The sequence below is a fragment of the Elgaria multicarinata genome, chromosome 18, assembly GCF_023053635.1.
Source record: "Elgaria multicarinata webbii isolate HBS135686 ecotype San Diego chromosome 18, rElgMul1.1.pri, whole genome shotgun sequence".
Lineage (NCBI taxonomy): Eukaryota > Metazoa > Chordata > Lepidosauria > Squamata > Anguidae > Elgaria > Elgaria multicarinata.
The window spans coordinates 24,617,858-24,644,827 of record NC_086188.1 but is presented as its reverse complement, the minus strand read 5'-3'; the positions used below and the strand labels follow the sequence as shown (position 1 = coordinate 24,644,827).

Sequence of the window (26,970 nt, the reverse complement as noted above, 5' to 3'; positions counted from 1 at the left end):
GAAATGATACTGTGAACTCAGGGGCACCATCTCCAGCAGGAGGCCTTAACCTCCTTGCAATCAGCCTCCACTGGTATTCAGTGGCATTCACTGCCCCTGAACATGGAGGCTCCACTTAATACTCCACAGCCAAAGTCCACTGACAGACGTCCCCTCCTGCCTCATCTCCTCTAGATGGCTTAGTCCAACACATCACCACATCTTGCAGTTAATTCCTAAACTGAATTATGAGCTAGCCGTTCTTATACTTTCACACGATGTTAATCTGTTTGGGGGTGATATATGACCCTCTGTATGAATCCATCACTCTTACGAGTGAAGCCCCTCCAGTTTTAATTCAGATAGTAAAGATGCCCTTTAATAACTAGAAGTTTGGGAAACACCGGGTTAAACCTAAGAACAAAGCACTGTGAAAACAAACCATGGATGGGGAGGAACTGCAAGGCCTGCCCCAACTTTAAGTGTCACAGAAGGAATAGCAGAGGCTCCTAGGATGGTCTCCTCTCCCACCATACAGATAACCAAGAAAGGGAAGGTCAGAGATTCGTTGGGTCATTCAGAGGCAGGGATCTTCTCAGGAAACCTATCAAATAGGGAAAACACATATACCCGAAAACGTCAGTGGCATCCCTTGGCATTGCTCTTGCGGCAATGCATTTTACCAACTGAAGTTAGAAAGCAGGAGATTCAAACTCGTGAGATTCAAACTCATGGCTGGCAGCAAGAAGCGCAAGGCTAGGGCGAGGCTAGGACTTTGCTTAACCTTCTGAAGGCTACAAAAGGCTTTTGCGAAAGATGCGGATCTGAATACTTGTAGAACGTCACCCAGTGCTGGGATTGGGCCTGGAATCTAATCAACATCTGCATTTGGGGAGCAGATTGCAAAGGGCAGGCTGGGGAAGAAGGTGGCAGGAGAAGTCCTAGTTTGCCTGATCTAGAACCCAGAAATGGCAGCCTAGTGTGGAGAAGGAATATACAGCTGGGAAATGTAGCCTATTACAAGGCTCAGGGCACTTTAAATTGATGGGAAGAAAAACCCTGTAGGAGTCACAGATCACTGAAAGGGATTCATACATTTTTATCTCTCCCTCCCTCCCTCCCTCCCTCCCTCCCTCCCTCAAAATCCCCTTTGTAACTACAACTAGGACACTACCTTAAGAACCCAAGAATCTTCCTACAGTTAGCAAAGTGAGGGTTCAAGAAGCCACTGAGATGACCACTGGAATTTGGGGGAGGGGTATTCCCCCCCCCTATTTTTTGTTCAGCTGGGAATTCTGTTTCGTGGGTGGGAGTCCAGGCCCTGTAAGCCTTTCCAGGTGTGCCAAAGGCAGGAACTGCTGTTGCTACCACCATGCTTCTGCTGCCCCACTGTTGTCTCTGGTCCATAAGGTTCTGTAGGTTTTTGAATCACTACAAAAACCTGCAAGAGCTGTTTGATCAGAGATAACAGTAGGATGAATGTCCCATGGACAAGGATGCCACTGAAAAATATGTTGCCCACCAGCATAGATTCACTTTCCACACCTTTGAGGGATCAGCTCTGAAGAAGCGACTGGTTCCATCATGTTTGATCTGAAGACTCGGAAAAACTTCCTGAACAGCATCACAGAGTCCTGCAAAGTCCTGCTTGACAACAATCTCCTGAAAGAGAGAAAAGATCCCCTACATCAAGTCTTTTTTGGATCAGACTAAGGTCCAGCGAGTCCGGCATTCTGTTTCCAGCCTCTGCAAAGGTCATTAGCAGGGCATGAAAGAAATAGCCATTCCTGGTCCCCAAAATCGGGTATTCAAAGGTACATTGCTCATGTAGATGGAAGCTCCATTTAGCTATCATGATTCATTGTTGACCTATAGTCCCTTGAATTAGGTTTATCTTAATCCAACCTAGCAGCAGAGACCTCCATAACGTACTAATCTACAATGTGAACTAAAAGCAGCAAAGCAGCTCTCATTATTGTCCCACTATTTACCGTGGATGGATCTCAACCCCTGAACACAGCACTGTGCGCTACTATGTAGTCCTTGCACAGACGTCCGTTTGCCCCCACTTTGCTGGAGCAGATGCCCTCGGGGCATCTTTGGCTAATCCTGTACTGCCTACTTACATCTCAGGCAGACCATTCTCCACCCATTAATACCTACTGAAAAATCCAGGACCTCCAAGGCAGCGCCAGGGTTGGCTCGGATGGCTTTGAGAATCCCAATGCAGCCTTCGCTCTGGATGGGGTTCCTGGACACCTGCAGATCATGGAACAAAAACGTGTGGGTTTGTCTACACTGGAGACAAAGGGCCCAGCCCCCTCTCAAGAGCTACTCACACCAAGGCACTTCAGAGTCTTGTTTTCTTTCAGGCCCAGCGCAAGACAGAGGGCTCCTTCCAGTGAGATGCGGTTATTACTGAGGGGAAGAAAGAGAAAAACATTTCCAGACCTTCATGCATGCGCGCACGCGCACACACACCTTTCTCTTTCTTTCCTTCCAGTATTCTCAGCATCCAAGTTGAGCCACATTATACAACTACTGTAAAGGACTAAATCAAGAACTCCACAAGTTCTTGGAGTTGAGCCGTAAAATCCAACCAGCCTCCTTTGGCCCATCACCAGTTAATACACCCAAATCGCTGGGGGGCAGCCAGGCCCTCCCACCTGGCATCCAAGAGAGCAACTGACTTTCAGCCAACACCCTTTTGCTCCCATCAGCATCATTTCTGTGAGAGTGAGCCACCTCTATTGCCCTAATTTGTTCTCATGACTGTTCTCCATGCCAGCTGGGAACTACAGACCAGTCAGTCTGACATCCATCCCTGGGAAAATTCTGGAGCAGATTATAAAGAAGTCAATCTGTAAACACCTTGAAACCAATGCAGTGATTACTAGAAGCCAACATGGATTTGTCAGGAACAAATCCTGTCAGACTAATTTGATCTCATTTTTTGATAGGATAACCTCCCTTGTGGACTGTGGGAATGCTGTGGACGTCATATATCTTGACTTCAGCAAAGCTTTTGACAAAGTACCACATGACATTCTGATTAACAAACTAGTTAAAAGTGGGCTAGATGGAACAACTATTAGGTGGATCCACAGTTGGCTACAGAATCGGACTCAAAGAGTACTTATCAATGGAACCTTCTCAAACTGGGGAGAGGCAACGAGTGGGGTGCCGCAGGGCTCAGTCCTGGGCCCAGTGCTCTTCAACATTTTTATTAATGATTTGGACGAGGAGGTGCAGGGAACGCTGATCAAATTTGCAGATGACACAAAATTGGGTGGGATAGCTAATACCCTGGAAGACAGAAACAAACTTCAAAGTGATCTTGATAGGCTGGAGTGCTGGGCTGAAAACAACAGAATGAAATTTAATAGGGATAAATGCCAAGTTCTACATTTAGGGAATAGAAACCAAATGCACAGTTACAAGATGGGGGACACTTGGCTCAGCAATACTACAAACGAGAAAGATCTTGGAATTGTTGTAGATCACAAGCTGAATATGAGCCAACAGTGCGATATGGCTGCAAGAAAGGCAAATGCTATTTTGGGCTGCATTAATAGAAGTATAGCTTCCAAATCACGTGAGGTACTGGTTCCTCTCTATTCGGCCCTGGTTAGGCCTCATCTAGAGTATTGCGTCCAGTTCTGGGCTCCACAATTCAAGAAGGATGCAGACAAGCTGGAGCGAGTTCAGAAGAGGGCAACCAGGATGATCAGAGGTCTAGAAACAAAGCCCTATGAAGAGAGACTGAAAGAACTGGGCATGTTTAGCCTGGAGAAGAGAAGATTGAGGGGAGACATGATAGCACTCTTCAAATACTTAAAAGGTTGTCACACAGAGGAGGGCCAGGATCTCTTCTTGATCCTCCCAGAGTGCAGGACACGGAATAACGGGCTCAAGTTAAAGGAAGCCAGATTCCGGCTGGACATCAGGAAAAACTTCCTGACTGTTAGAGCAGTGCGACAATGGAATCAGCTACCTAGGGAGGTTGTGGGCTCTCCCACACTAGAGGCATTCAAGAGGCAGCTGGACAACCATCTGTCAGGGAAGCTTTAGGGTGGATTCCTGCATTGAGCAGGGGGTTGGACTTGATGGCCTTGTAGGCCCCTTCCAACTCTGCTATTCTATGATTCTATGATTCTATGATAGGTCTTGCAGTCCAACACATCTGTAGGGCACCAGGTCGGGGAAGGCTAAAGGAGGTCCATGCTAGCCCAGCATCAGGCGGCTTGATCTGTTAGGACTGGCTGGGAGAAGACCTGCTCCCACTTCCAACTTTCTTACGCACCAAGACCAGGCAGAGTCTAGTGGCTAAGAGTGTGTGCCGGGAAGTCTCAGATTGGAATCCAACTTCAGCCGAGAGCTCACTAGGGAGCCTCAGCCTTGGTTCCCCCATTTTACAATGTGGTGGTTTTTGTTTTTTTTCATAATAATGACCTACTTCGCAAGGTTGTCATAAGGACTACTGAGAGGGGGGTGGGGAAGCTCCAGACGCTCAGGAAGCACAAAACGAAAGGCTGAACTTTATTACCCAATGTGGAGTTCTTCCAACACGTTGTTGACTTTCAGGGCTTCACCCAGGGCAGCCGCCCCACTATTACCAAAGCCATTGTAGGAAAGATCGAGCACCCGAAGGAATATGTTTGCCTGCGGAGGGAAGGAGGCAGCCTTAGTAAAGCTTTGGAGGAAGCTGTAAAGCTCTTATGTCCATGTCAGAGGTGGGGCTTTTCTCCAATAGCTCCTATTCACTCCATGGTCTCTGTGCTTCTCTCTCCGCTGCTCACAACGGCTAGGGTTCTCCCAATCCTGCCAGTCACGTTTGCCTTCTTTATAATCCCACAGGCTCAGTCTCCTTTGTGCACCCAACACTGGGAGGAAATACGGGGCTTTATTGCAAACTCTACCCTCCCACTTTGCCGCCAAGGGCACAGCACAGCAGCATCAAAGGCAGAGGGCAGAACCGGTTCAAATCTGTGCAGGACATGATGGTGCGATATCAGGAAGACGGCACTAAGCAGAGTGCACAGCCCCAAATCCTGGGCCCTGCGTACGGTCACGGAAAGCAGGCCACCCCTACCCACCAGGAGCAAGGGGAAGCAGCCAAGTAGAGAAATTTGGGTGTGGCAGAGCGGAAGAGAGCCAGCTCGGGACCAGCAGACAGGTCTTCTGCGCAAGCTGCAGTGAAATGAATGCCCCATGTGAGTGAGTGAGAAGGGGTCTCGGGCAATTTGTTCCATGCTGAACATGCTGCCATTCCTGATGTATCAGACTAGTCCATTCTGATCCAGAAATGGGAATTGTTTTGCTAAGTACCCTCCTTCCAAAAGCTTTTCTAAGCTGAATGTTCTCCAAGTACACACAGGCTCAGTGACGGGTTCAGACAACATGCCACAGCTCATTGTGGGTTATTTGACATGGGTTATGGCATGGCTTGCATAACAAGTGTGGGTTATGTGAGGGTTAAACAACCCTCACATTACCCTGAAACAGACCATGGATTATGCAAGGGTTGTTTAACCCTCGAATAACCCACACCTGCTAGGTTTGCACAACACGACAACCCCCAAGCTGGGATTGTGTATTCAAAATGGTGTCCGTACATGCTCTGCCTGCGCTGCAGCTGCAGCCTCACCATGGATTAAATTACCCACAGTGGGCTGTCATGTCATACGAACAGCTCTAGTGAGTTAAGACTACCCAGACAGTCCCCCTCCTGAGACTTCTTTATTTAGGGTGCCACATTGGTATTGTCTCAACATGACTGAAACAGAGATTTAGGAATGGACCTTCCTAAGCTTTTAATAAAGAAACAGAAATGCCCTAATCTGGACAGTTCTGGCACAATAAGAACTAAAATGCCAATTCCCATATTACATAAAGACTTTTCACAAACTGGTGAAAACAATTTTTCACCAAGTAAGGTTCAAAGCAGCCCAACCTAAAGAGGACCTGAGATTATTCTGAGGGATGTGAGTTCAGGAAATGCAGAAGGGACTATCGCACTGCAGAAGGGACTATCCAGAGGGTGACAGAAGAGACAGAGGTCCTAGAGGTCTAAGAGAAGAATGAGCAAAGATCTGTTCGCGGGACGTCTACCCATCCCAAACTGAGGCTGATCTCATGACTTGGTATGATGTCATGTGATAGTCTTGTTTGCATTTCATGCCGTTTTTTGAAACAGGCCACCAATAACTCAGCTTTGCAACAGTGGCCAGGACCCATGAGGGCTACTTCAGGCAGGACCAAGGTTTAGATGCACCTAGATGGATTTTTGGACTTCGTTCTTTGAATGGCACAAACTGCATGTGACAGTTTCCTCCATTTCAAAAGCAGCTTGGTGTGTAGCAGAGGGACCTGCTGTTTTTTTAAAAAAACATGGAGTCCAATGCCCCATCAGATGCAGCAAACTAGCTGTGGATCCCAGCCGATCTAACTGGAGCATATTTCATTCCCAACAATGATGCTCCTGATTTCCTGCCCTCCCGAAGTCAGGGACTGACTAGGAACCTCCAGAATCTAGCAGACCTTCTGGGCACATGCTGGCAGAATTCCAACACTGGCAACAGAACCACAGGGAAATGCTTTTCTCCTTCACCTTCGTTCTGGCAGGATTACTGGACCTCGCTGATCCAGGACTGACAAGCTCTCCGCTTCCTTCATTATGCCTTCCTACTTCTTCCTTCTTTAGCCAAACATCCCGTCTCTTGATCTACCCCCACCTCCCATAGCTGCCCTACTGTGTCAACCTTCATGTATTGGATGAGATTCAGCAAAACGGACCCACAGGAATCCAGCCCCAGCATCTAACAATCCCTCGAACTGGCCCATTTCACTGAAGCGCTATAGAAATGGCTTGAAATACTCCAGACGTATGCCAGAACATAAAAGCAAGGCTGACCAACAATTCTTCCAAGTTACTGATCATCTGTAACAAATGTTCCCTATTAAGGCCAACTGTAATGTTAGTACACCTGTATCCACACAAGATGGAGGACCTGGAAAGAACACAGTTCTTACCCCCAAGCCTTTGGCAATAGCAACAGCTCCTTGGCCCCGAAAGTAGTTCCAGCCGAGATTGAGCTCCTTCAAGCCCACATTTTCAGCGACTGCGGCTCCAAGAACTTCACCTGGTTAATTACAGGTGGGTGGAGGGGGGGGGGGAGAAGGTTTCAGAACACAAGCAATGGAAGAGGGACTTGGGAGGTCAGGGCAGCAGAGGCCTTGGGTTAGAGCGGCAGCAACACTGCTCCCCCCCAAAGGACCCCTTTGACTGACGACCAACGGCAGAAGGCTTCTTGGTCACAGAGGCCCAATATCCCTAATGCTATTGGCATTTCTCCCCAGACAGCAGGAAAGGAAGGACAGAAGCTGGAAAGAGGCACATGCAGAGAGAAAGTGCGCTGCAGAAAGGTGCACATATGGACAGAGCACATTACTGAAAAGCATTCATGGAAATGAACGAAGCCAGAGGTTTTGTTGGGAAAATGGGATCGCTTCCAGAACAGTCTCACCACGAGGAAAACAAAGTGGGCATCCCCCGCTCAAAGCGAACACGGGAATACCCCAGTGGGCTCACATCCCAATGTTAATGGAGATGGTGGGGACTGATTGCCCTGCCTCAGGCACTCTTGGATCAACCATGGCTGTACCACATGCACCATTTGGAGCATGAGCAAGAACACTGTAGCTTTTATGGCTGGGGAGAAATGACAGATTCCCTTCCCTCGGTTCTGTTTTGCCTCCAGGCCAACAAACACATAACTAAAGAACAATGAGGTCTGCACCCTTTACCAGTTCAGGCTGGTTCACCAGCAGCATCTCTAACACCTGGACAGAAACAGCCTGACCTCTGATCCATCGGCTGGGAACCTCCAGGTTAGACTACTGCAATGCATTATACGTGAGGTTGCCTCTGAAGATGGTACAGAAACCACAGTTAGTTCAGAACACTGCTGCTGGGATAGGGTGGGATCAGCACGTGGCCCATTTCTGAGCCCAATTCTTAAGTGCTGATCTTGACCTTTGAAGTCCTTCATGGCTTGGGACCGGAGACATCAAGGATCACCCATCTCCACATGTGCCTGGCTGTATTTGGGAGATCATTGTTAGTAGCTCTCCTCCAGATACCCCCACCCCCCAGTCTGAGGTGCAGTGGGTGGCTACAGGGGGAAAGGGCCTTTTCCGTGATGGCACCCTGACTTTGGAACAGTCTCCACAGAGAGGCTCACCTGACCTTTCTCTGGTGTCTTTCTGGCACCAGGTGAAGATTTTGCTCATCTGTTTTATTTTAATTATTTTTATATTATCTTTATGCTGCTTTTATAGAATTGCGGTTTTTAGTTTATTTTTATATATAAGTTACGTTATGGTATATTTTATATTTTATTGTAAGCCACCCTGATAACATGCTTAGGGCAGGGTAGAAATTACAAATAAATAAATATTTCCCCTCCCTCCCAAGTCCTACCTTAGTTCTTTCTTTCTTTCACTGTGGATGTTCCTCCCTATTTTCTGTGCATAGCTCTCTTTCTCCCTCGGTTTTCCATCAACTCAGTGTCCTATCCAAAGTGAAGGGGCAAAGAAGGAGAGATCTGGCAAGCAGAATGTAGGGATCCTTCACTGCGTAAAGGCAATTAAGGAGATTCTAAGCAATCGTGGGTAAGGAGTAGTCAAGAAACTCAAAAAGAACAAAAGGAGTGACTAAGCAACTAAATGGAAGGAAAGAGGAGAGGGTAGCCATTAAGAGTACAAAAATCAAGAACAGTGCAGAAATTTAAAAATCTAAGGAGGAGGAGCTGATACAGCACAGAAGTGGACAATTGTACTTGCTGCATCCTAAAAAGAATATTGGTAGTTAGTGGTTGCAACTTGTAAATATATAAAACAGGTCAAGAAACATCTTTTCTTTTCTTTTTTAATTCCAGCCCTCTCCCCAGTATCCCATCTTATTGGCAAAAATATCCAGTGACCCAGATCTGTCAAAAAGGAACGCCAGGAGTGAATTCTCAACTATACACAGAGTGGCCTGTCTATTATAATACACACATCTTTGCAGAAATTAAGGATAGCTACAAAAAAACCTTGACATTTATTCCTTCTTTATTCCAAGCTTTTGATCATGCTAGAAGCTGGTGAATTGCAGTTAGGCTAGAAGCAGGCACCCTAAATGTTTAGGGTATACAGCACAATTGGGAGCAGTGTCTACTTGAGTCCTCCGGCGGCAGCATCTCTGTTTTCTACCGCAAGCAGCTACTAGGAGCAGGGCTTTCTCCGCTGTGGCACCCCGGGGGTGGAATGAGCTCCCCAGAGAGGTTCGCTTGGCACCTACATTGTTTTCTTTACATCGCCAGCTGAAGACCTTTTCATTTTCTCAGTATTTTAACACCTAATTTAACTTAGCATAATAATTAGCATAATTTAGCATAATAAAACAATAACTTGTTTTATTATGCTCGTCAAGGTTTTAATTTTTGTGAACCGCCCAGAGAGCTTCGGCTATTGGGCGGTATAGAAATTAAATGAAATGAAATTAATTAATTAATTAAATTTAAACTTTGCTGTTTTAATCTCATATTTTAACCTATATTAATTTTTGCTGTGTGGTTTTATTCTGGTTGTGCTTTTTATATTGTATTTCGTATGTGTGTTTTAAATTTGTTGGTTGTTTTTATGCTCTTCGTGGTTTTTAATTTTTGTGAACCGCCCAGAGAGTTTCAGCTATTGGGCGGTATAGAAATGTAATAAATAAATAAACGTTTCATGGTGGTTCCTTGGCTGGCAGATACGACACTTAAGGAGGTCCGGAATTAGCTGAAACATGTAAGAGCCTTGGATGGAGCCTCTTCCCAGTCTCACTCCACAAAAGTGGCTCATGAACTACATTGAGAATTAGCCCCATTAAGTCCTTCTGCGGAAACCATGCAAACCCAGCCTCCCAACATACCACATACATGAGATGCCTCCGTGCCATTCTTACTAAAGCAGCTTTACCTGCAAGCTCCCCAAACTTGTTGTGACTGAGATTGAGGAACTCCACTTTGTTGTTGGTCAGAAACGCATCTGCTAGATAACTGGCCGCATCGTCATTTAATTCATTTCCGGAAAGTTCCAGGGTGATGAGTGTTGTATTTTCCCGAAGCATAGCAGATAGGGCCTTTGCCCCTTTCACTCCAAGTCTGTTCTCTGATAAGTCAACATCTGAGAGGGAAAAAGAATACTGACCTTTCAGCACTACGCCCACCACAAATCCACCTCAGATCCCAGATCCATTCTCTTCAAACTACTGCAAATTCTGTGTCACCACAAGAGCTAGTAGTCTGAGAATGGTTGGATAAAAATATGTTTCCCTTGAGACTGGAACAACTTGACACTTTAAAAATAAATGTACTACAAATAAACCATCAAAAATGAAAACAAAAAAGATGTTCTTTTTTTTAAAAAAAATTGTTTACTATTTCTAGAAATTTGAGGATAAAAAGCATGATGTAAGATTTTACTCTCTCTTCTCCTTCTGGTGTCCTTTCAGCTCTTTCTCCTCAGCTTCTCTTCCTCCTCCTCTATGACTCAGTTCAGACAACACATTTCTCAACAGTGGTTTTAGAACTCCACGGTGGAGTTTTTTACACCACTGTTGAGAAATGTGTTGTCTGGTGGGAAAATTCCACCCCACGGTGGAGGGGTTTTGTTTTTTTGGGGAAAATACTCCACACTGAATATCCACACTGTGCAGAGGAGAGAGTTCCTGTACCACCATTGTGTTGTGTGGAGGGTTCCATGGAGTTTTCCGTTGCGTTGACTTTTCCCACTGGCTACAGAGTTCCCTGGCAAGAGTGGTGAAAGGAGCAAGTTCCGTTCTAGGAGAGCCGCTGGGATTGGTTTTTTGCAGCAATGGCTGATGGGATACCATCAGGAGGACCGGGGGAGGAGAGAGGGTGGAGAAACTGTCAATCAAACATTGTGATGGATTTTACTCAACTCCACGGTAGCTCACAGTCACACATCAGTGGAGTTAGAACATGTTGTGTGGGAAGCACCCCCTAAAAACCCAACCACTGAGTGGAGTTTTCACACTGCGTTGACTAACATGTTGTCTGAACTGAGCCAGTGTGTCACATATTACATCACATGCACTGCGTGGGGCATTACCCTTCCCCCTTTGCCTCATCCTTCTCCCTCCCTGAGTTTCCCTGAGGTCTAACTTTGAACTTTTTCAAAGTTTCAAAATTTCCTGCAGGCCTACACTGCTCAAGCTTCAGTTTAAAACAAAAACGAGCAAAATCGTAGATGTTGAGTAAAAAGCCTCACACCGCTGTATTCTTATAGAAGATTCCCTTTGTCTTCAATTAACACCTTGATCTTAGAGATGGAAAGAAGACTGTAGAATAACGGATCCCACTGACAATCCCTCACAGAAGAATCCCTCCTCACCCCACCCTGCAAACCACCCATTTCAGTATTTCCTGGACGCCAGGAAAACTAGAATCATAAAATCATAGAATAGCAGAGTTGGAAGGGGCCTACAAGGCCATCAAGTCCAACCCCCTGCTCAATGCAGGAATCCACCCTAAAGCATCCCTGACAGATGGTAGTCCAGCTGCCTCTTGAATGCCCCTAGTGTGGGAAGCCCACAACCTCCCTAGGTAGCTGATTCCATTGTCGTACTGCTCTAACAGTCAGGAAGTTTTTCCTGATGTCCAGCTGGAATCTGGCTTCCTTTAAGGAAGCCAGTGTTCCTAGGAATCTGGCTTCTTAGGAACACTCACTCTCAGGATATGGAATATAGAATCTGAGAGGATGACTCATTCAGGGCTGTTCCACTGCATTCTCAAACATCACTATGAAGCCACAAGGGCTCAGACACTTGCTTTTTAAAAATGAAAGCTGAGGGTCTCAGGAATCTAACAATGGACCCACCAGCTATACAAAGGCACCTGGACTATATTTTACCCCGTTGCTGTTCTGAACCACTTCTCAAAACATCTAACTTAAGAAGCACACCTGAAATATAACAATTTTCCTTTAACATATCTGCAACTGCAACTGCCCCATCTCCATTCAGCCAATTGTCACTCAAGTTCAAATTCACAATGGAGGTGTTATTTGTCAAGGAAAGGGCTAGAGCTTTGGCGCCCTGAAAAATAAGAGAGAGAAGAAGCTATCAGCAACAGGGTTACAATCACAGGGGATGCCTACGCTGGATCAGACTAAGGGCCCCTTGAATTCAGCTCTCTAGCCTAGCTCTCACAAAGGGTAGTGATGGATGGGCCGTACCACTTTGGATAATAATAATAATAATAAAAATAATAATAATAATAATAATAATAATAATATGTTATCCGCCTCTCCCTCTGGATCGAGGCGGGGTACAACACAAATAAAAACGCCATAAAATACATACAACTAATCCAAACGTTTAAAACCAGTGTATCATTAAAAGCAGCACACCATTAAAAAGGTGGGGACTTTTTGCAAGTGGGGACTCACAATGACAGAGCAAACTTTGTCTGGGAATCATAGAATAGTAGAGTTGGAAGGGGCCTATAAGGCCATTGAGTCCAACCCTCTGCTCATGGCAGGGATCCACCTTAAAGCATCCCTGACAGATGGCTCTCCAGCTGCCTCTTGAAGGCCTCAAGGCTGTAAGAACCCTTCACCCTAACATCTAGTTTTCTCTCGGGGTCTTTGACCTATGGTGTCCCACAAGCTTTTATCTGGTCCCTTTATTTAATATCCCATGAAGCTGCTGGGAGAGGCATGGTGGGTGGTGACTGGGGAAAGGGCCTTCTTGGTGAGCAGCCTAGTGTTGGCATCTGCCTGACCTCCAGGGGCAGAGATTTCCACAGAGAAGGGGCCACCACACTAAAGGCTCTTCTGCTGGTGGATTCCAATCAGGCCACAGGTCCACGTGGAACCACCAGGAGCATGCCCTCAGATGACCTCAGTGGCCGGGCAGGTTGGCGAGGGAGAAGGTGCTCTCTCAGGTATCCTGGTCCCAAAGTTGTTTAGGGCTTTGTACACAAGTACAAGAACCTTAAACCTGGCCCGGTAGTGAATAGGCAGCTAGTGCAGCTCCCTCAACAAAGGAGTTACATGCTGAAAAGAGGCAGCTCCTGACAACAGCCGTGCTGCTGCGTTCTGTACTAGCTTCTGGAGTAGCCCAAAGGGCAGCCCCAGGTGCCGTAATTGCAATAATCCAGTCTTGAAGTTACTGACACCTGTATCACTGTGGCCAAGCTATCCCTGTCTAGGAGAGGCCATAGCTGGCAAGCCAGCCGAAGGTGGTAAAAGGCACTCCAAGCCACTTGGCCACTTGGACCTCCAGTGACAATGATGGATCTAGCAGTACCCCCAAACTTCAAACCTGATCTTTCAGAGGGCGTTCAACCCCATCCAGAACAGGCAATGAGCCTATTCCCTGGACTCGGGAACCACTCACCCACAGGGCTTCCATCTTGCCAGGATTCAGCTTCAGTTTATTTGTCCTCATCCAGCCCATTACTGAGTTTAGGCACCGATCTAGGACTTGCACAGCCTCTCCTGATTCAGATGTCACAGAGAGATAGAGCTGTGTGCATCAGTGTACTGATGGCATTTTATCCAAATCCCCTAATGACCGACCCCAAAGGCTTCATATAGATGTTAAACAACATTGGGGACAAGATGGTGCCCTGCGGCATCCCATACCTTAATTGCCAAGGGGCCGAGATATAATCGCCCAATGTTACTCTCTGAAATCAACCCTGCAGGTAGGACTAGAAACACCATAACACAGTGCCTCCAATGCTCATCCCACGGAGACAATTGAGGAGGATACCATGGTTGATGGTATAAAATTCAGATTGCAACTGCTGAATGCCAACACAAGACCATATTAATGGGACCAAAGGATGGGCTCCAGCTGTTACCTTGGGGCCAAGGCCGTGGTGCATCAGGGCTAGTTCAGAATCTTTCATATGCCGTAAAAAGTAAGAGATTGGGATGACACCATACATTTGGCATGTGTGAAGGTACTTGGCTTTTCCGGCTGGATCATAGGATGGCTTAGAATCTGTGGCAGGAAGAAGAAGAAGAAGAAGAAGAAGAAGAAGAAGAAGAAGAAGAAGAAGAAGAAGAAGAAGAAGAGTCACAGAAAAAACTCTGCTTTTGGAAAACAATACAGTAATTTAGTGGAAAAGTAAACCTATTTAAAATCCATAGTTAATAGGTATACCATTTGCATCAAAGGGGATTGTGCCCTTAAAGTTCAAAGTATTCAGTAATACATCAAGTACCATCACTCACACCAAGACTAGAAGTATATACACAGGCCAAACAATCCTGCAGGACATACCCCATGTGCAAGTCTCTTTGAAAGGGTCAGGGGCACTGCTGCCTGGAGGGCCCCCAAATGCAGTCCTTTAAAGAAGAAGAAAAAACCCTTTCAGAAGAGGTTCCCCCAACCAACACCTGGCACACTCCCCCCTTCTGTTTCCCACCCACCCCATACTCCCTCTCCCCCTTTACCAAGGACTGCCACCTTTCTTTCTCTCTATTTCGTTGAACTTTCAGAACAGGTTGTGAATGCTGCAGAGGAAGCTGCAGTCTTACCTGGCATCATCATTTCTCCAGGGAGCCTCTGTGGTACCAGAGGCTCTGCAGCATGCCCAAACTCTTCTAAAAGTTAACAGACATAGAAAGAAAGAAAGAAAATATGCAGCTGCCTGGTATGGGGAAGAGTGGGCAGGAGAGCAGGTGGGGAGGTATCTGGTGAGAAAGAAAGAGCAAAGAGTGCACCATGGAGTGGGGGGGGGGTGCACCGAGAAAAAGAGGAAGTACTAGGGGGAGTGAGGGGAGAGAGACCAGGCACCAATACCCAAAAGTGTGTGTGTGGCGCCTCCCGGGAGGGGGAGGGATCTTGCCCAGGGCCTCCTGAACCATGGCAGCACCACAAGAGAGGATGTTGAGGCAGCCACTAACAGAGAGGTTGGTGTGTGGGGTTGTTTTTTTTAAAAGGCTAGGCACATCCATGGAAGACAGGCCTACCAGCAGCTGGCAGAACACCTATATATGGAACTTCCACATTCAGAGGCAATGCACCTATCCTCTATGTACCGGCAGTTGCCTGCAACTTCTAAGCTATACCTTCTATTTCAAGGTCTGTGTCCCACTCTTCTTCCCTTTCATCCTCCTCTTCCTCCTCCTCCTCCTCCTCCTCTTCCTCTTCCTCAGACTCATTCTCAATATTCTCTGCATAGCAGGCATCACTTTGCTTATGTAGAGTCTCAGATTCAACAGAGGACCTGGAAAAAGTCTGAGAGAACATATTGTCAAGATACATGCACATACACACATAATTTTACCAAGAAAATAATAATGCAGAAGACCACCTTTTCTTGAGAAACAAGAAAAAAGTTGTTTAAAAGCAGCAACAACTCACTACTGTACTTAACAGTGAACGAAAAATAATAATCAACTAGCTTAAAGGGTCAGAGCAGGACATGTGGTTAAGCAGGGTGTTCTTTTTTGTAATTAATTCGTCACATCAACTCAATTTACCTTATTTCCCCCCTCTCGTTATTTTATGTATTTGTTTGTAAATTTTATATTAATTCTACTAGCTGTACCCTGCCACGCGTTGCTGTGGCTCAGTCTGGTTAAATTGAAAAGAAAGAAAAGACAAAGCGGATGTTTCTAATATGTTTACTTTCACAATGCTTGTGGATATACAATATTTTTAGTTGTTCCATTGTCTGTGTAGATATAGAGATTGACTGGTTTTCCGACTCTAGAACACGCAACATATAATTGTCCATGTGAGAAGCAATCTGTGTCTAGATCTAAACCGCACAATTCTAAAGATTGGCCCTGAGCTTTGTTGATGGCGATTGCAAACGCCAATCGAATTGGGAATTGCAATCTCTTAAATTGAAATGGAATATCTGTTGGAATCATAGGAATGCGAGGAATGAGGACATCTTCACCCTTCAAAGGTCCTGTCAAGATTGTTGCTTCTATGATGTTGCTCAGTAATTTTTTTACTGCAAGCCGCGTGCTGTTGCAGTTTTGGCTGGTTGATATTTCGCAACATGATAATTGGCAGGCCGATTTTCAATTGCAGTACGTGCGGTAGCATCCCTGGCAGATCCAGCGAATTCAAAAATTCTGTTGGATAATTAACCGCTTCATCTGCTTCCACAACAGTGTTGATGGACTTGTATGCGACTGCCTCGCTTTGAATGTTAGATTGAATAATATTGTTAAGTTCGTAGACGTTTTTGTTCTTGGCCGCAAGAATAGCTCGTTCACTCAGCCAATCGTGATTCTTATAATTGGTTTGAATATTTGGAAATACTTTTTCAACCAATTCTTCTTTTGACGTCACTAAATTACAGAAGTTATGAGGTAATAAAATTCGTCCTGAGGTCAGATCAACCGGCACCTTTCCGTTCCCAATTTCCAGCAATTGACGTGAGAATATCTCAGCTGATCGATCGTTTTGCAGCTGGACACGCATATTTGTAGTTAATTTTAACGTCTTTACGTGTCGCCACAAAGTAGAGTATTTCAGGCAAGCATTTATTTCGTCCGCTGGTGTCGATCGAGGAATTACAGGTAATGTTTCCCTGAAATCTCCTAGAAGCAATATTAATGCGTTCCCAAATGGTCTGATGTTTTCACGCAAATCTTGCAATGATCTATCAAGAGCCTCGAGTGATTTTTTGTGTGCCATTGTGCATTCATCCCAAACAATAAGTTTGCATTTTTGTAATATTTTTCCCATGCCGGATGCTTTGGAAATGTTGCATGTGGGAGTTTCAATGAATTGTATGTTTAATGGCAATTTCAAAGTGGAATGAGCAGTTCTTTCACCAGGTAGCAATGTCGCAGCTATTCCGGACGACGCAAGAGCTAAGGCTATGTCATTTTGGGATCGAATTGCTGCCAGAATCAATCTAATTAGGAACATTTTACCAGTTCCTCCTGGCACATCTAAGAAGAAGATTTCTCCAATCCCGTTATTGATGGTTTTCATTATTTGATCGTAAATGCGTTTTTGCTCAAGCGTTACCTTAGGAATATTTGATTGCACATACGACAAAAGATCATCCGTGTTGTAATTTTGTTCACGATGCAATTCTACATCGAACGAAGCAGCAACAGTTCGATTCGGTGATGGCATTCCCAATTGATTGAGAACTTTGTTTGCGATTTCTAAGCACAAATCTTCAATCATTATCAACGCTTCGTTGTAGATTTCTGGTGTGAAATCCATGTTCATATTTGAATTTTCTTTGCGTATTCGACGGAGAATATCTTCAGCCATGTCCGATTTATATTTCTCCCATAACTGTTGGAGATGAAGGAGAGCAGGTGGTCAATATGATTGCAAACAATGCACGAATTTGATTTGGATGTGACGTGTTGCACGCGTCATTAATGCATACATCCCAGTGTCGGTCGTTCTCCAATAAATTCAGAGCTTGACATGCACTGCGGAAAGTGGCATGTGTAACGCCGTTGACAATTCTCAATTGATGGAAAGACGTTGGACCGGGCACATTTACCAACAGCATGCGAAGAAAGAAGCATTCATCTTGATTGGAATGCATGGTGTACAGTCTGCCTATCGTTGTTTCTTTGAATATGCCAGGTTGTCCGTCGACTCGCTGTCCTCATTTGCGTCATTGAAATGATTTTCTACTTGCATTCCATGTGTAATACGTAGGCACTTCCAAATACAGCAGTGTTTTTGCAAATGCATCATTTTGACATAACGTGAAGAAACCAGTTAACGTTGTAGCCGGTGGATTCAGGGCTATTTTTTCCACATTTGCAGCTGTGAAATAAACGCCTTGTCCATTTTCTAGATGTACTGCTAAGTGAACAACAGCTGGACTTCGTTCATGTATGGGAAATGACAGAATTCGCCATACAGCTTCATTGCTGCTTATGTATCTTCCAGCCTGATACTGTGCTATTTCATCGATATGTATGACCGCATTCCTATCACTTATTTCTGGTTGCACGCCAAAAACTGCCATGTCGCTGCCTTTATTCACGTACTTACAAATATATTTTATTGATTTTACGGAGTTACAGTATTCCACGTTTATGTGCGCTTTGTATGTTTTTGATAGCAAAGGCGAATATGGAACAACCCACCGGTTATCTACTTCGATGTCACCGTTTCGCATTTTTATGGTTGCTATTTTTCCGCCATCTTCTGCTGATCTTCGTCTGTATAAAGGATATCCATCGTTTCCTGTAACTGTGTTGGATACTAATGCTCGAGGATATCGCTTAGAACATTTTCCGTCTATCATGCATGGTGAGTTTGGATTCAGTGTACCGCAAGGTCCATGTATCATATTTTTCGTCACAACTTCATGCAAATCCTTATCGACGTCGGCATCTGGTATTTCAGCGCATATTACATTGTCAATTTCATTTGAAGTGATTTTGTTTTTGAGCCAGATTAGTATATGTGCATGTGGCAATCCTCTCTTTTGCCATTCCACTCAGTACATCCAGCAGCGCACAGACCCAAACACTTCATGTTTTACCATGAAATCCATCAGCGATTTCAGCTTCTGTCTGAAAACACGTGCTGTGATGTCATGCCTATCCACTGGCGATTGGCCAGGAAGTAAGAGCTGTTGTATATCGTCCCAAGCTGGATTGCATGTGAATGTAATGAATAGGTCTGGACGGCCGTAGTGACGAACATACGCAATTGCATCTTCAGCGTACTCATGCATATGACGTGGACTGCCTGTATATGAAGATGGCAAAATCGTTAGTCTTCCAAAGTTAGTTGTATTACCGACATTTACAACTGCATCTCGCAAATGAACGTATTCTGAGCGAAGCTTGGTCTGATTTAAACGGATGAATATCAAATGTTCTGTTTCTATTTTTGCATACATATCTACGATGTATTGGTGAAACAATTGACGGCATTTCAAAATGTGATTGTCTTCATTTTCTCGAATCATTAATCGGTATGAATAATAGTTCATTGCACTGCATTTCATATCTGTTTCTTCGCCACTGACTGGATTTATCATCTTAACGTTGAAGTGATATCCACGGGCACCATCCCAAAAAATGATTGGATATTGCAGGGCATCGTAGCATCGATGAGTTTCTGCAATTTTTTTCAATTGATTGTTTTTCCAATGAATAACAATATCTCTAGGTTGAAATTGATCTCCGACTATAACAATTGCCACTTCGTCTATAGTTGGAGCATTGAATCTTCGCACATGTTCTCCAGCAGGCGTTTTGTCAGCATGAATAACAATCTTGTGTGTATCAGATGGCATCATGCCAATTGCTGTTTTGAACAAATGTACTAAATTGTTTTTTTCGTGAAGTAGCTTTTGAAACGATGGACCTTTTTATGCCGGTATAAATTCCGCAGCGTGCATTCAATTCATCATTGCCATCACCAATGAAATACATTTGTAGGAATTTATGTTGACTATCTTGAAACGGAAGGAAGGAGCCGGCTTTATGATAAATTTGTCCTTTGACTTTGAAAGTTGGCATAAATGGAGCTGTGATGATTTCTGCGCCGAACGACGTCATTTGGAAGCATGAGTTGTATTTCTTGATGTTAGATAGGAAATGCTTTGATTCTGCGGTATATCTGGCAAGCAAAGTTTGTAATGGCTCTGGTGGTTCTCCAAGTTGAGGCAGTTTAATTTTTCCAGCAGCGCAACACATTCCTTTTGTTTCTCCATTAAATTTAAGAGCCTTGCAATAAGGACACACTTCAGTCATAGTGCCGATGAGAACATGCCGCCTCAAACTATAATCATCAGCTGGGTTGTACCGGAATGCAAGGCGATTGTAATCGTGTGATTGTTTACCACAGAGTCGTGTTTGACGCTGATGTGCTGTTTCTCGTTGACGTCTTTCAGCCACTCTCAGCCTGTCGCGTTCATTCTGTTAAGAACAAAGCAGATCTGAAGCTGTAGAACGCGATTGCCGTGCTCACAACCGTGCATCCTCAAGTCTGGCTGAATGTTGCTGGGCTGGTTCCTTGGCACATATCTGAGGCATTCTTTTTCTTTTTTTCTCGTTTGCTGATGCCCGTTCTTCCTCAGTCTGATTTGCAATTTCTCGTCACAGTGCTTCCGCTCTGCGAGTACGACGACCTAAGTGTGATCTTCTGCGAGGCATTATTTGGATGAAGTAAAGCAGATTGTTTGGTTTTTTTAAAAGGATGTTTTTACGGTGAGAAGGTTAGTGGAAACTCCTGGCAGTTACCTTTCTTCAGAACGTGTAACTGTCACAGGTGTGACATCTATATTCACTCAGCCAATTGTGAGAGAACATGCAAATAGGAGAGGAGGCAGAGGCAGTGGATTGGCCTACTGGTTGGCGATGTCACAATGACCTATAAGAGCAAACAGGAGAGAACATGCAAATAGGAGAGAAGGCAGAGGCAGTGGATTGGCCTACTGGTTGGCAATGTCACAATGACCTATAAGAGCAAATAGGAGAGAACATGCAAATAGGAGAGAAGGCAGAGGCAGTGGATTGGCCTACTGATTGGCGATGTCACAATGATCAGCAGGACTGGTTTTGAGGAGGCCTATTTCTTCGATTTTAAGACAAACTTTTGACCCCATATAGAACATAGTTACATAACAACGCTCGCGTATTCGAATGCAATGTTGTGTCAAAATTTCAAAGCAATCGGTGAAGAACTTTCGGAGATATAACGTCTGTTTCGAACGAACATTTACATTTCTATTTAAATAGATTTATTTATTGAGACATTTAATTCTATTTATTTATTGAGACATTTAAAACAAAACACCAAACTAGAAAAATCTGAATGAAATTGGATCAGATGTTTTCAACGGACATTCCCATTCTGGATGGTAAAACATTCAATGTAATTCAGCAAGCATCTCCCTGGTCCTCATGAGGAGTCCAATTGCAGGCTCACTAGACTCAGCTGGGGCTAAGAGCCAGGCCTTCATGGCTGAGGTTCCAATTGAGTGGCACTATTCCCAAAATCAATCATGATTTTAAGTATGTTTACTTAGAAGGAAGTGTGGTTAAGATGATAATCTAACAACCAAAACTATGCATATTCCCTTGGAAATGAGTCCCACGAAATTGCCTTGACCTGATTTGCACTATAAGACAGTCCATCAGGGCTTAATTTACCTATGGGAGAAGTTGCATCGTGCCAGGCAATCACAGGCACCAGTTTTGCATGATGCTTGCAAGCACCTGGCTTGCCATGTCATACAAACCCAGGTGATGGGGTTGCTTGAGGTTAAAACATCCCTCAAATAATCTCAAAACAACCCATGGGTTGTTAGAGGGTTACTGCGTGGGTTCACATGACACAACAAGCTACAGCAAGCGAGGTGCAGAACACCAGCCCCTGTGGGTACATTAAGCCACGGTGGGCAGCTACTGTGTTGTGTGAACTAGGTTATTATGTAAGCCACTTGGGCAGCGACATGCACCAGACACATTGATGATGTCATATTTATTTATTTATTTATTGCATTTCTATACTGCCCAATAGCCGAAGCTCTCTGGGCAGTTCACAATAATTAAAACCATGAAGACAATTCAAAGTATAAAATAAACAACAGTATAAACAAAATAAACAAGGTATAAAATAAAACACACTGTATAAAAGTGCAATATAAAAGCATTTGTTGTTTATTCGTTCAGTCGTTTCCGACTCTTCGTGACTTCATGGACCAGCCCACGCCAGAGCTTTCTGTTGGCTGTCGCCACCCCCAGCTTCCCCAAGGTCAAGTCTGTCACCTCCAGAATATCATCCATCCATCTTGCCCTTGGTCGGCCCCTCTTCCTTTTGCCTTATTATTATTTATTTATTTATTTATTTATTTATATAGCAGCATCAATGTACATGGTGCTGTACAGAGTAAAACAGTAAATAGCAAGACTCTGCCGCATAGGCTTACATTCTAATAAAATCATAATGAAACAATAAGGAGGGGAAGAGAATGCAAACAGGCACAGGGTAGGGTAAGCAGGCACAGGGTAGGGTAAAACTAACAGTATAACAGTATAAAGTCTGCAAAACATCAAGTTTCCACTTTCCCTAGATTTAATCTTGACATCTCGCCAATAACCACGTCCAATTTGCCCTGGCTCATAGATCTTACATTCCAGGTTCCTATGGTGTGTTGACCTTTAGAACATCGGATTCGTCGTTCACCATCAGCACCGTCAGCCGCTAGCCGTCCTTTCGGCTTTGAGCTAGCTGCGTCATCACGTCTGGGGCTAGTTGAACTTATCCTCTGTTCCTCCCCAGTAGCATTTTGACCATCTTCTGACCTGGGGGTCCTATCTTCCGATGGTATACCGACATATCTCTCTGGTTGTACTGATCCATTTAGTTTTCATGGCAAGAGTACTGGGGTGGGTTGCCATTACCTTCCCCAGGGATCGTATTTAGTCTGACCTCTCTGCCATGACCTTCCCGTCTTGGGTGTCCCTTCACGGTTTAGCTCATGGCATCCTTGAGGTGCTCAAGCTCCAGCACCACGACAAGATAAAACTGAGCAGTTAGAGAATATGAAATATGGGAATAATACTTACCTACCTTATTTATTTAAAGAATTTTAACCCTGCTTTTCAACCAAAAAAAACCATATATCAACAACATATATATAAAAATTAAAGATATGACCTAAAGGAAAAAGGATTGGGAGGGAAGAGGAAAAAAACAAAGTCAGGCACAGGAGATAACCTGGTTCCCTCCATATGTTTTGCCCCACCACTACCATAATCCCTGACCAATGGCCATGCTGGCTGGGGTGTATGGGAGCTGTAGCCCAAAACATCTGGATGGCATCAGGCTGCCTGCCAGCTGGTCTCTCAGACGCTGCTTCCAGTTGACAGCTGGTGGAGGCAGGAGCCTGGTTCTTGGCAAGGTTGTCAGGAGGATGACAACAAGGGAGACGTATCAGAAGCGCTTTGGACCCTCTAACAACCTATTATTAACCTTTATGAGCAATTTCTTTTTAGCGCCTCTGTTCAGAGAAAGGCACTTTATAGCCTCCCCAAGCCTTCCCCAACCTGGCGCCCTTCAGACGTGCCAGGCTATAATTCCCATCACCCCCAATGGTCATGCTGGCTGTGGGTGATGGGAATTGCAGTCCAACACCTCCGGATGGCGTCAGGTCAGGGAACTTATTATTATTATTATTATTATTATTATTATTATTATATTTATTTATTTATTTATTTATATAGCACCATCAATGTACATGGTGCTGTACAGAGTAAAACAGTAAATAGCAAGACCCTGCCGCATAGGCTTACAATCTAATAAAATCATAGTAAAACAATAAGGAGGGGAAGAGAATGCAAACAGGTACAGGGTAGAGTAAGCAGGCACAGGGTAGGGTAAAACTAACAGTAGAAAGTAACAGTAGAAGTCTGCACAACATCAAGTCTTGCTCCAAAACTACAACCCCCAGAATTCTCCGCGGCCTGCTCAGTCCCAGTCCTGCCCACCCGTCTTCAGCCTTGGTTCGGCCTTCTCTGGCCTATTATTCCCTCACCGCTGAACCTTGAGAGCCACACCGACTGATATCGGCGGGAGAGCCGCTACCAAGAAGCCGCCCCCCGACGTCAGTCTCCTGCTCGGGCACCGGCGACAACAGCAGCGGCAGCTTCGGCATCAGGGCGGCTTGGGCCTAGTCCGCTTTCTGGCTACCATGGCAACGGCGTCGCTGTGGGAGTGAGGGGCGGGGCTTCTAACGAAAGGGGAGGGCGCAGGGAGGGACCGCGTGAGGCGATTGGAGGATAGAATTGAAGCGGTTAGCCTATCAAAACTCTAGGGATAATAAGGGCAGCGCCTGCACCTGCTTTGGCTTATGAGAGAAGTGCTGCAGGTGGAAAAAATCCCCATGAATCGCGGGTTCGAGACCCCCAGGAGCTTCTGAGGCGCTTATTTTCATGTTTTTGTGAACCGCCCAGAGAGCTTCGGCTATTGGACGGTATAAAAATGAAATGAAATAAATAAATAAATAAATATTAAAATTGCCCCTAACCTTTTGTGGGGGCTGGGGGATGATGACATTATAACAACATAGTATCAATAAGATAGTGGGGGTTTTTTTTACAATAAGGCAAATAACGAAATTGGCAAAATACTTTCACCACACTTCCACCATGTATGAAAAGTAAAACAAATAGATTCATTATGAATTCTTTTAGAACTGTGTTTTTAAAACGTGTTTAATATTAAAATGTGAAAGAGGAGAGGCTGCTTTAACCTTCAAGGAAAGGCCCTGGGTTTTAAATTTTATTCTATTTTGCTATCATGCTTTTAAAAGCCAGGTGATTGTTGGAGGTTTAACACAGCTAATACTTCTTTTGAGCATCAGTTTTGGCAATGCCCAGGACCAGGAGTTGCCCCTTTTTGGGAGGAGGTCATTATATGGATAAAATTTTGTATAGGAACACTCCTAAATATTTACTGATGTATATGCTTTTTTAAATTATCTACCTGCTTCCTGGAAGTTAACTCTTGTTCAGTGCAAATGGCTTCTCAGCACCCTTCTGACAGCGAAAAGACTGATATTACAATACAAAAAGGATAAATGCACACCTCCCACCTTACAACACACGTTCAACATGTGTGCGTGGGTAGTATTTAGACACCTCCTGCGAATGGATATGTCTTTGGATATTTGGTCGGCTTCTGTTGAATGTACTGATGTGCGAACAGAGTGCTGGACTAGATGGACCTTTGGTCTGGTATAGCCTCAGGACACTTCTTATGTTCTTACATATTAAAATCTATGTAGCCACATTTTTTCTTGTTTCCTTTTCTTTCTTTTCTTTTGTTGAAAAGTTTACAATTTAAAAAATGCTTTAAAAAAATGTTCCGAGGTGCAAACCAATTTAAAAGTCTGTTTGAATTGAGGATTTATTTATTTGGCTGATGACCCAGTTTGGTATCCAAAACCTCCAATGTCCAAACAAGCAGGTTTGGCTGTTCTTTGTTAACGCACGGAAATTGCTTCTGCAAGACATGCTGATGGCAACTGGCATAGATAGCTTTTGAAAGGAACAGACAAATCCGTGGAGCAGGATTGGTCTACACACAGCTGTTTGCCATGGTAACTGAGTGGAGCCTCCAGTTTCAGAGGCTGCCTACCTCTGGCAACCCAGGCACCAGAGACAAGTGGCAGGGAAAGGCCATCACGTTCACATCCTGCTTCTCGGTTTCCCACAGGCACTTGGCTGATTGCTTTTGGAATCAAAATGCAGGATTAGACTCCACGGTTGATAGAACCTGCACTCCTCAGGTGTGTCCAGAAGTGTTCATTCCTTGTTAACTTATCAACTAGCAGGACTGAGACCATGGATCACCAGGTCCAAAATGCCATGTGCTGCTGTCAGTGTTGGCTACACTGCTCTGGCTGGGCTTTTGGCTGGCTCCTTTTTGTGTGCCCATTCCATCCCTTGTAGATATTAACAAGGAACGGTTTGGAATCCTCAAATATGGATTTATTTACAGGACAATGGTGCATCTTGGGCTGGACCTGAGGGACAAGGCCCAGGGGACCCACAGCCCACAGAGCTCCCAGTTGACCATCCAGAGACCAGTAGGTGCTGGGGGTAGTGGCAAACAGGAATAACTTCATCACCTAGGCCAGCACGGGGCTGAGGAGGCCATCGGGGTTGATTCTGCTTGCCATAGCATCCCTTTCCCCCTTAGTAACATCTTAAGAATTGTGGGAACAGGGCATGTACATAATTACAGATGCTTATTTTATTATTTCCACTTTTAAAAATATTGGTCCTTTCTACAATAAAATGGTACTTATTCCCAACTAGATGTGTTTAGCATCAGGGCAATAGATGCAAACTCCATTTTATTCCTGTAATCATGAAGATTACAGGGGAGGGGAGAAGAGAAATGCAATACACATGGCACCCATAAGATCATTAAGGGTGCAATCCTATACATGTGTAGACAGAAAAAAGGCCTACAGGTCCCCGCATTCTCTCAGCCATATGCTCTGAGAGTTGTAGGACGCCTTTCTGTCTAAACGTGCACAGGGTTGTGCCCTAAGGGAAGTTCTAAAATTAGTTAACTGCACTACTGTTACAGGTAACATTTGGGAGGCCACGATTGTTTTGAAAATGTGTGCACAGGTTGAGCTGGGGTTTGAACCTGAAATGTAGAACTGCCCTCTAAACATGTCCTCCAGTGTTCATTTTCATATCTTACTGTTCAAAGATCACAGTATTTTTCCTCCTCCCCAGAACCCTGGAAATGGTACAACGGAGTGATTCAGGCATCAATTGGAGAATTCAATCAGAAACGTACATACCCTATTTTACAGTGGTCACTCCACCTTCAAGTCAGATTTCATTTTGTGTTGTCTTTTACCCAATCATTCCTGACCCCACTGAAAAGGATGCTTGAGCTGGTATTCCAAACAGAAACAGTCTCCTGAAGTTGGATGCCAAATTTCATTCCAATACCTGTGATATGTACAGCTTTGGGGGCCAAAATTATGGAAGAGAGCAAGATAGGAGAAGGCCTCTATATGTAGTAAAGATTCCCCACCCCCACCGGTTGTAGAAAAATAGTGCTTCTGAGTGTCAGAAGATTGCCTGTCTCCCAGAACAGCCCCCCAAACTGGTCCAAGGAGTGAAGTGTGCACAACTTCTTTTGTGCATAGCAACATTTGAAACAAATGTGAGTACTCCTTCTTAGGCAAGTCACTGTTTCTAAACCTCAGTTTCTTCATCTGTAAAATAGTTCCATTATTCACATTTGTATCCTGCCCTTTCTCTACAGAACTTGGCTGCTGTACATGATGTTATCCTCATTTTATCTTCCGTGAAGTAAGTTCGAGAGAGAGAGAGAGAGAGCATGACCTGCCTGAGGTCACACTATTGCACTACCTCACAAGGTTGTTGTGAGGATAAATGAGACATGTGCTAGATGAGATAAACATGAAA

At 44.6% G+C, this 26,970-nt stretch overlaps 1 protein-coding gene across 1 annotated transcript; it reads right to left on the bottom strand.

Moving 5' to 3' along the window:
• Positions 1–415: 415 nt before the first annotated feature.
• On the bottom strand, positions 416–23,690 carry LRRC74B (leucine rich repeat containing 74B). The gene is made up of 11 exons (XM_063143911.1): positions 23,547–23,690; positions 15,115–15,283; positions 13,899–14,041; positions 11,992–12,124; positions 9,985–10,191; positions 7,012–7,121; positions 4,526–4,641; positions 2,319–2,397; positions 2,143–2,238; positions 1,525–1,641; positions 416–583 (listed from the first exon to the last, which is right to left on the bottom strand). Exons 1-11 carry the CDS (start codon positions 23,664–23,666, stop codon positions 575–577), a joined length of 1,299 nt encoding a protein of 432 aa, XP_062999981.1. The 5' UTR covers positions 23,667–23,690; the 3' UTR covers positions 416–574.
• Between the last annotated feature and the right edge of the window lie 3,280 nt (positions 23,691–26,970).

Excerpts from the sequence above, each read along its gene's own strand:
- LRRC74B (XM_063143911.1), bottom strand. The coding sequence starts at position 23,666 with ATGCCGAAGCTGCCGCTGCTGTTGTCGCCGGTGCCCGAGCAGGAGACT. Across the intron at positions 15,284-23,546 it reads GTGGCTCTCAAGGTTCAGCG|ACTTTTTCCAGGTCCTCTGT; the intron begins GTGAGGGAATAA and ends ATGTTCTCTCAG. Across the intron at positions 1,642-2,142 it reads TGGAGGTCCTGGATTTTTCA|GAGATTGTTGTCAAGCAGGA; the intron begins GTAGGTATTAAT and ends TCTCTCTTTCAG.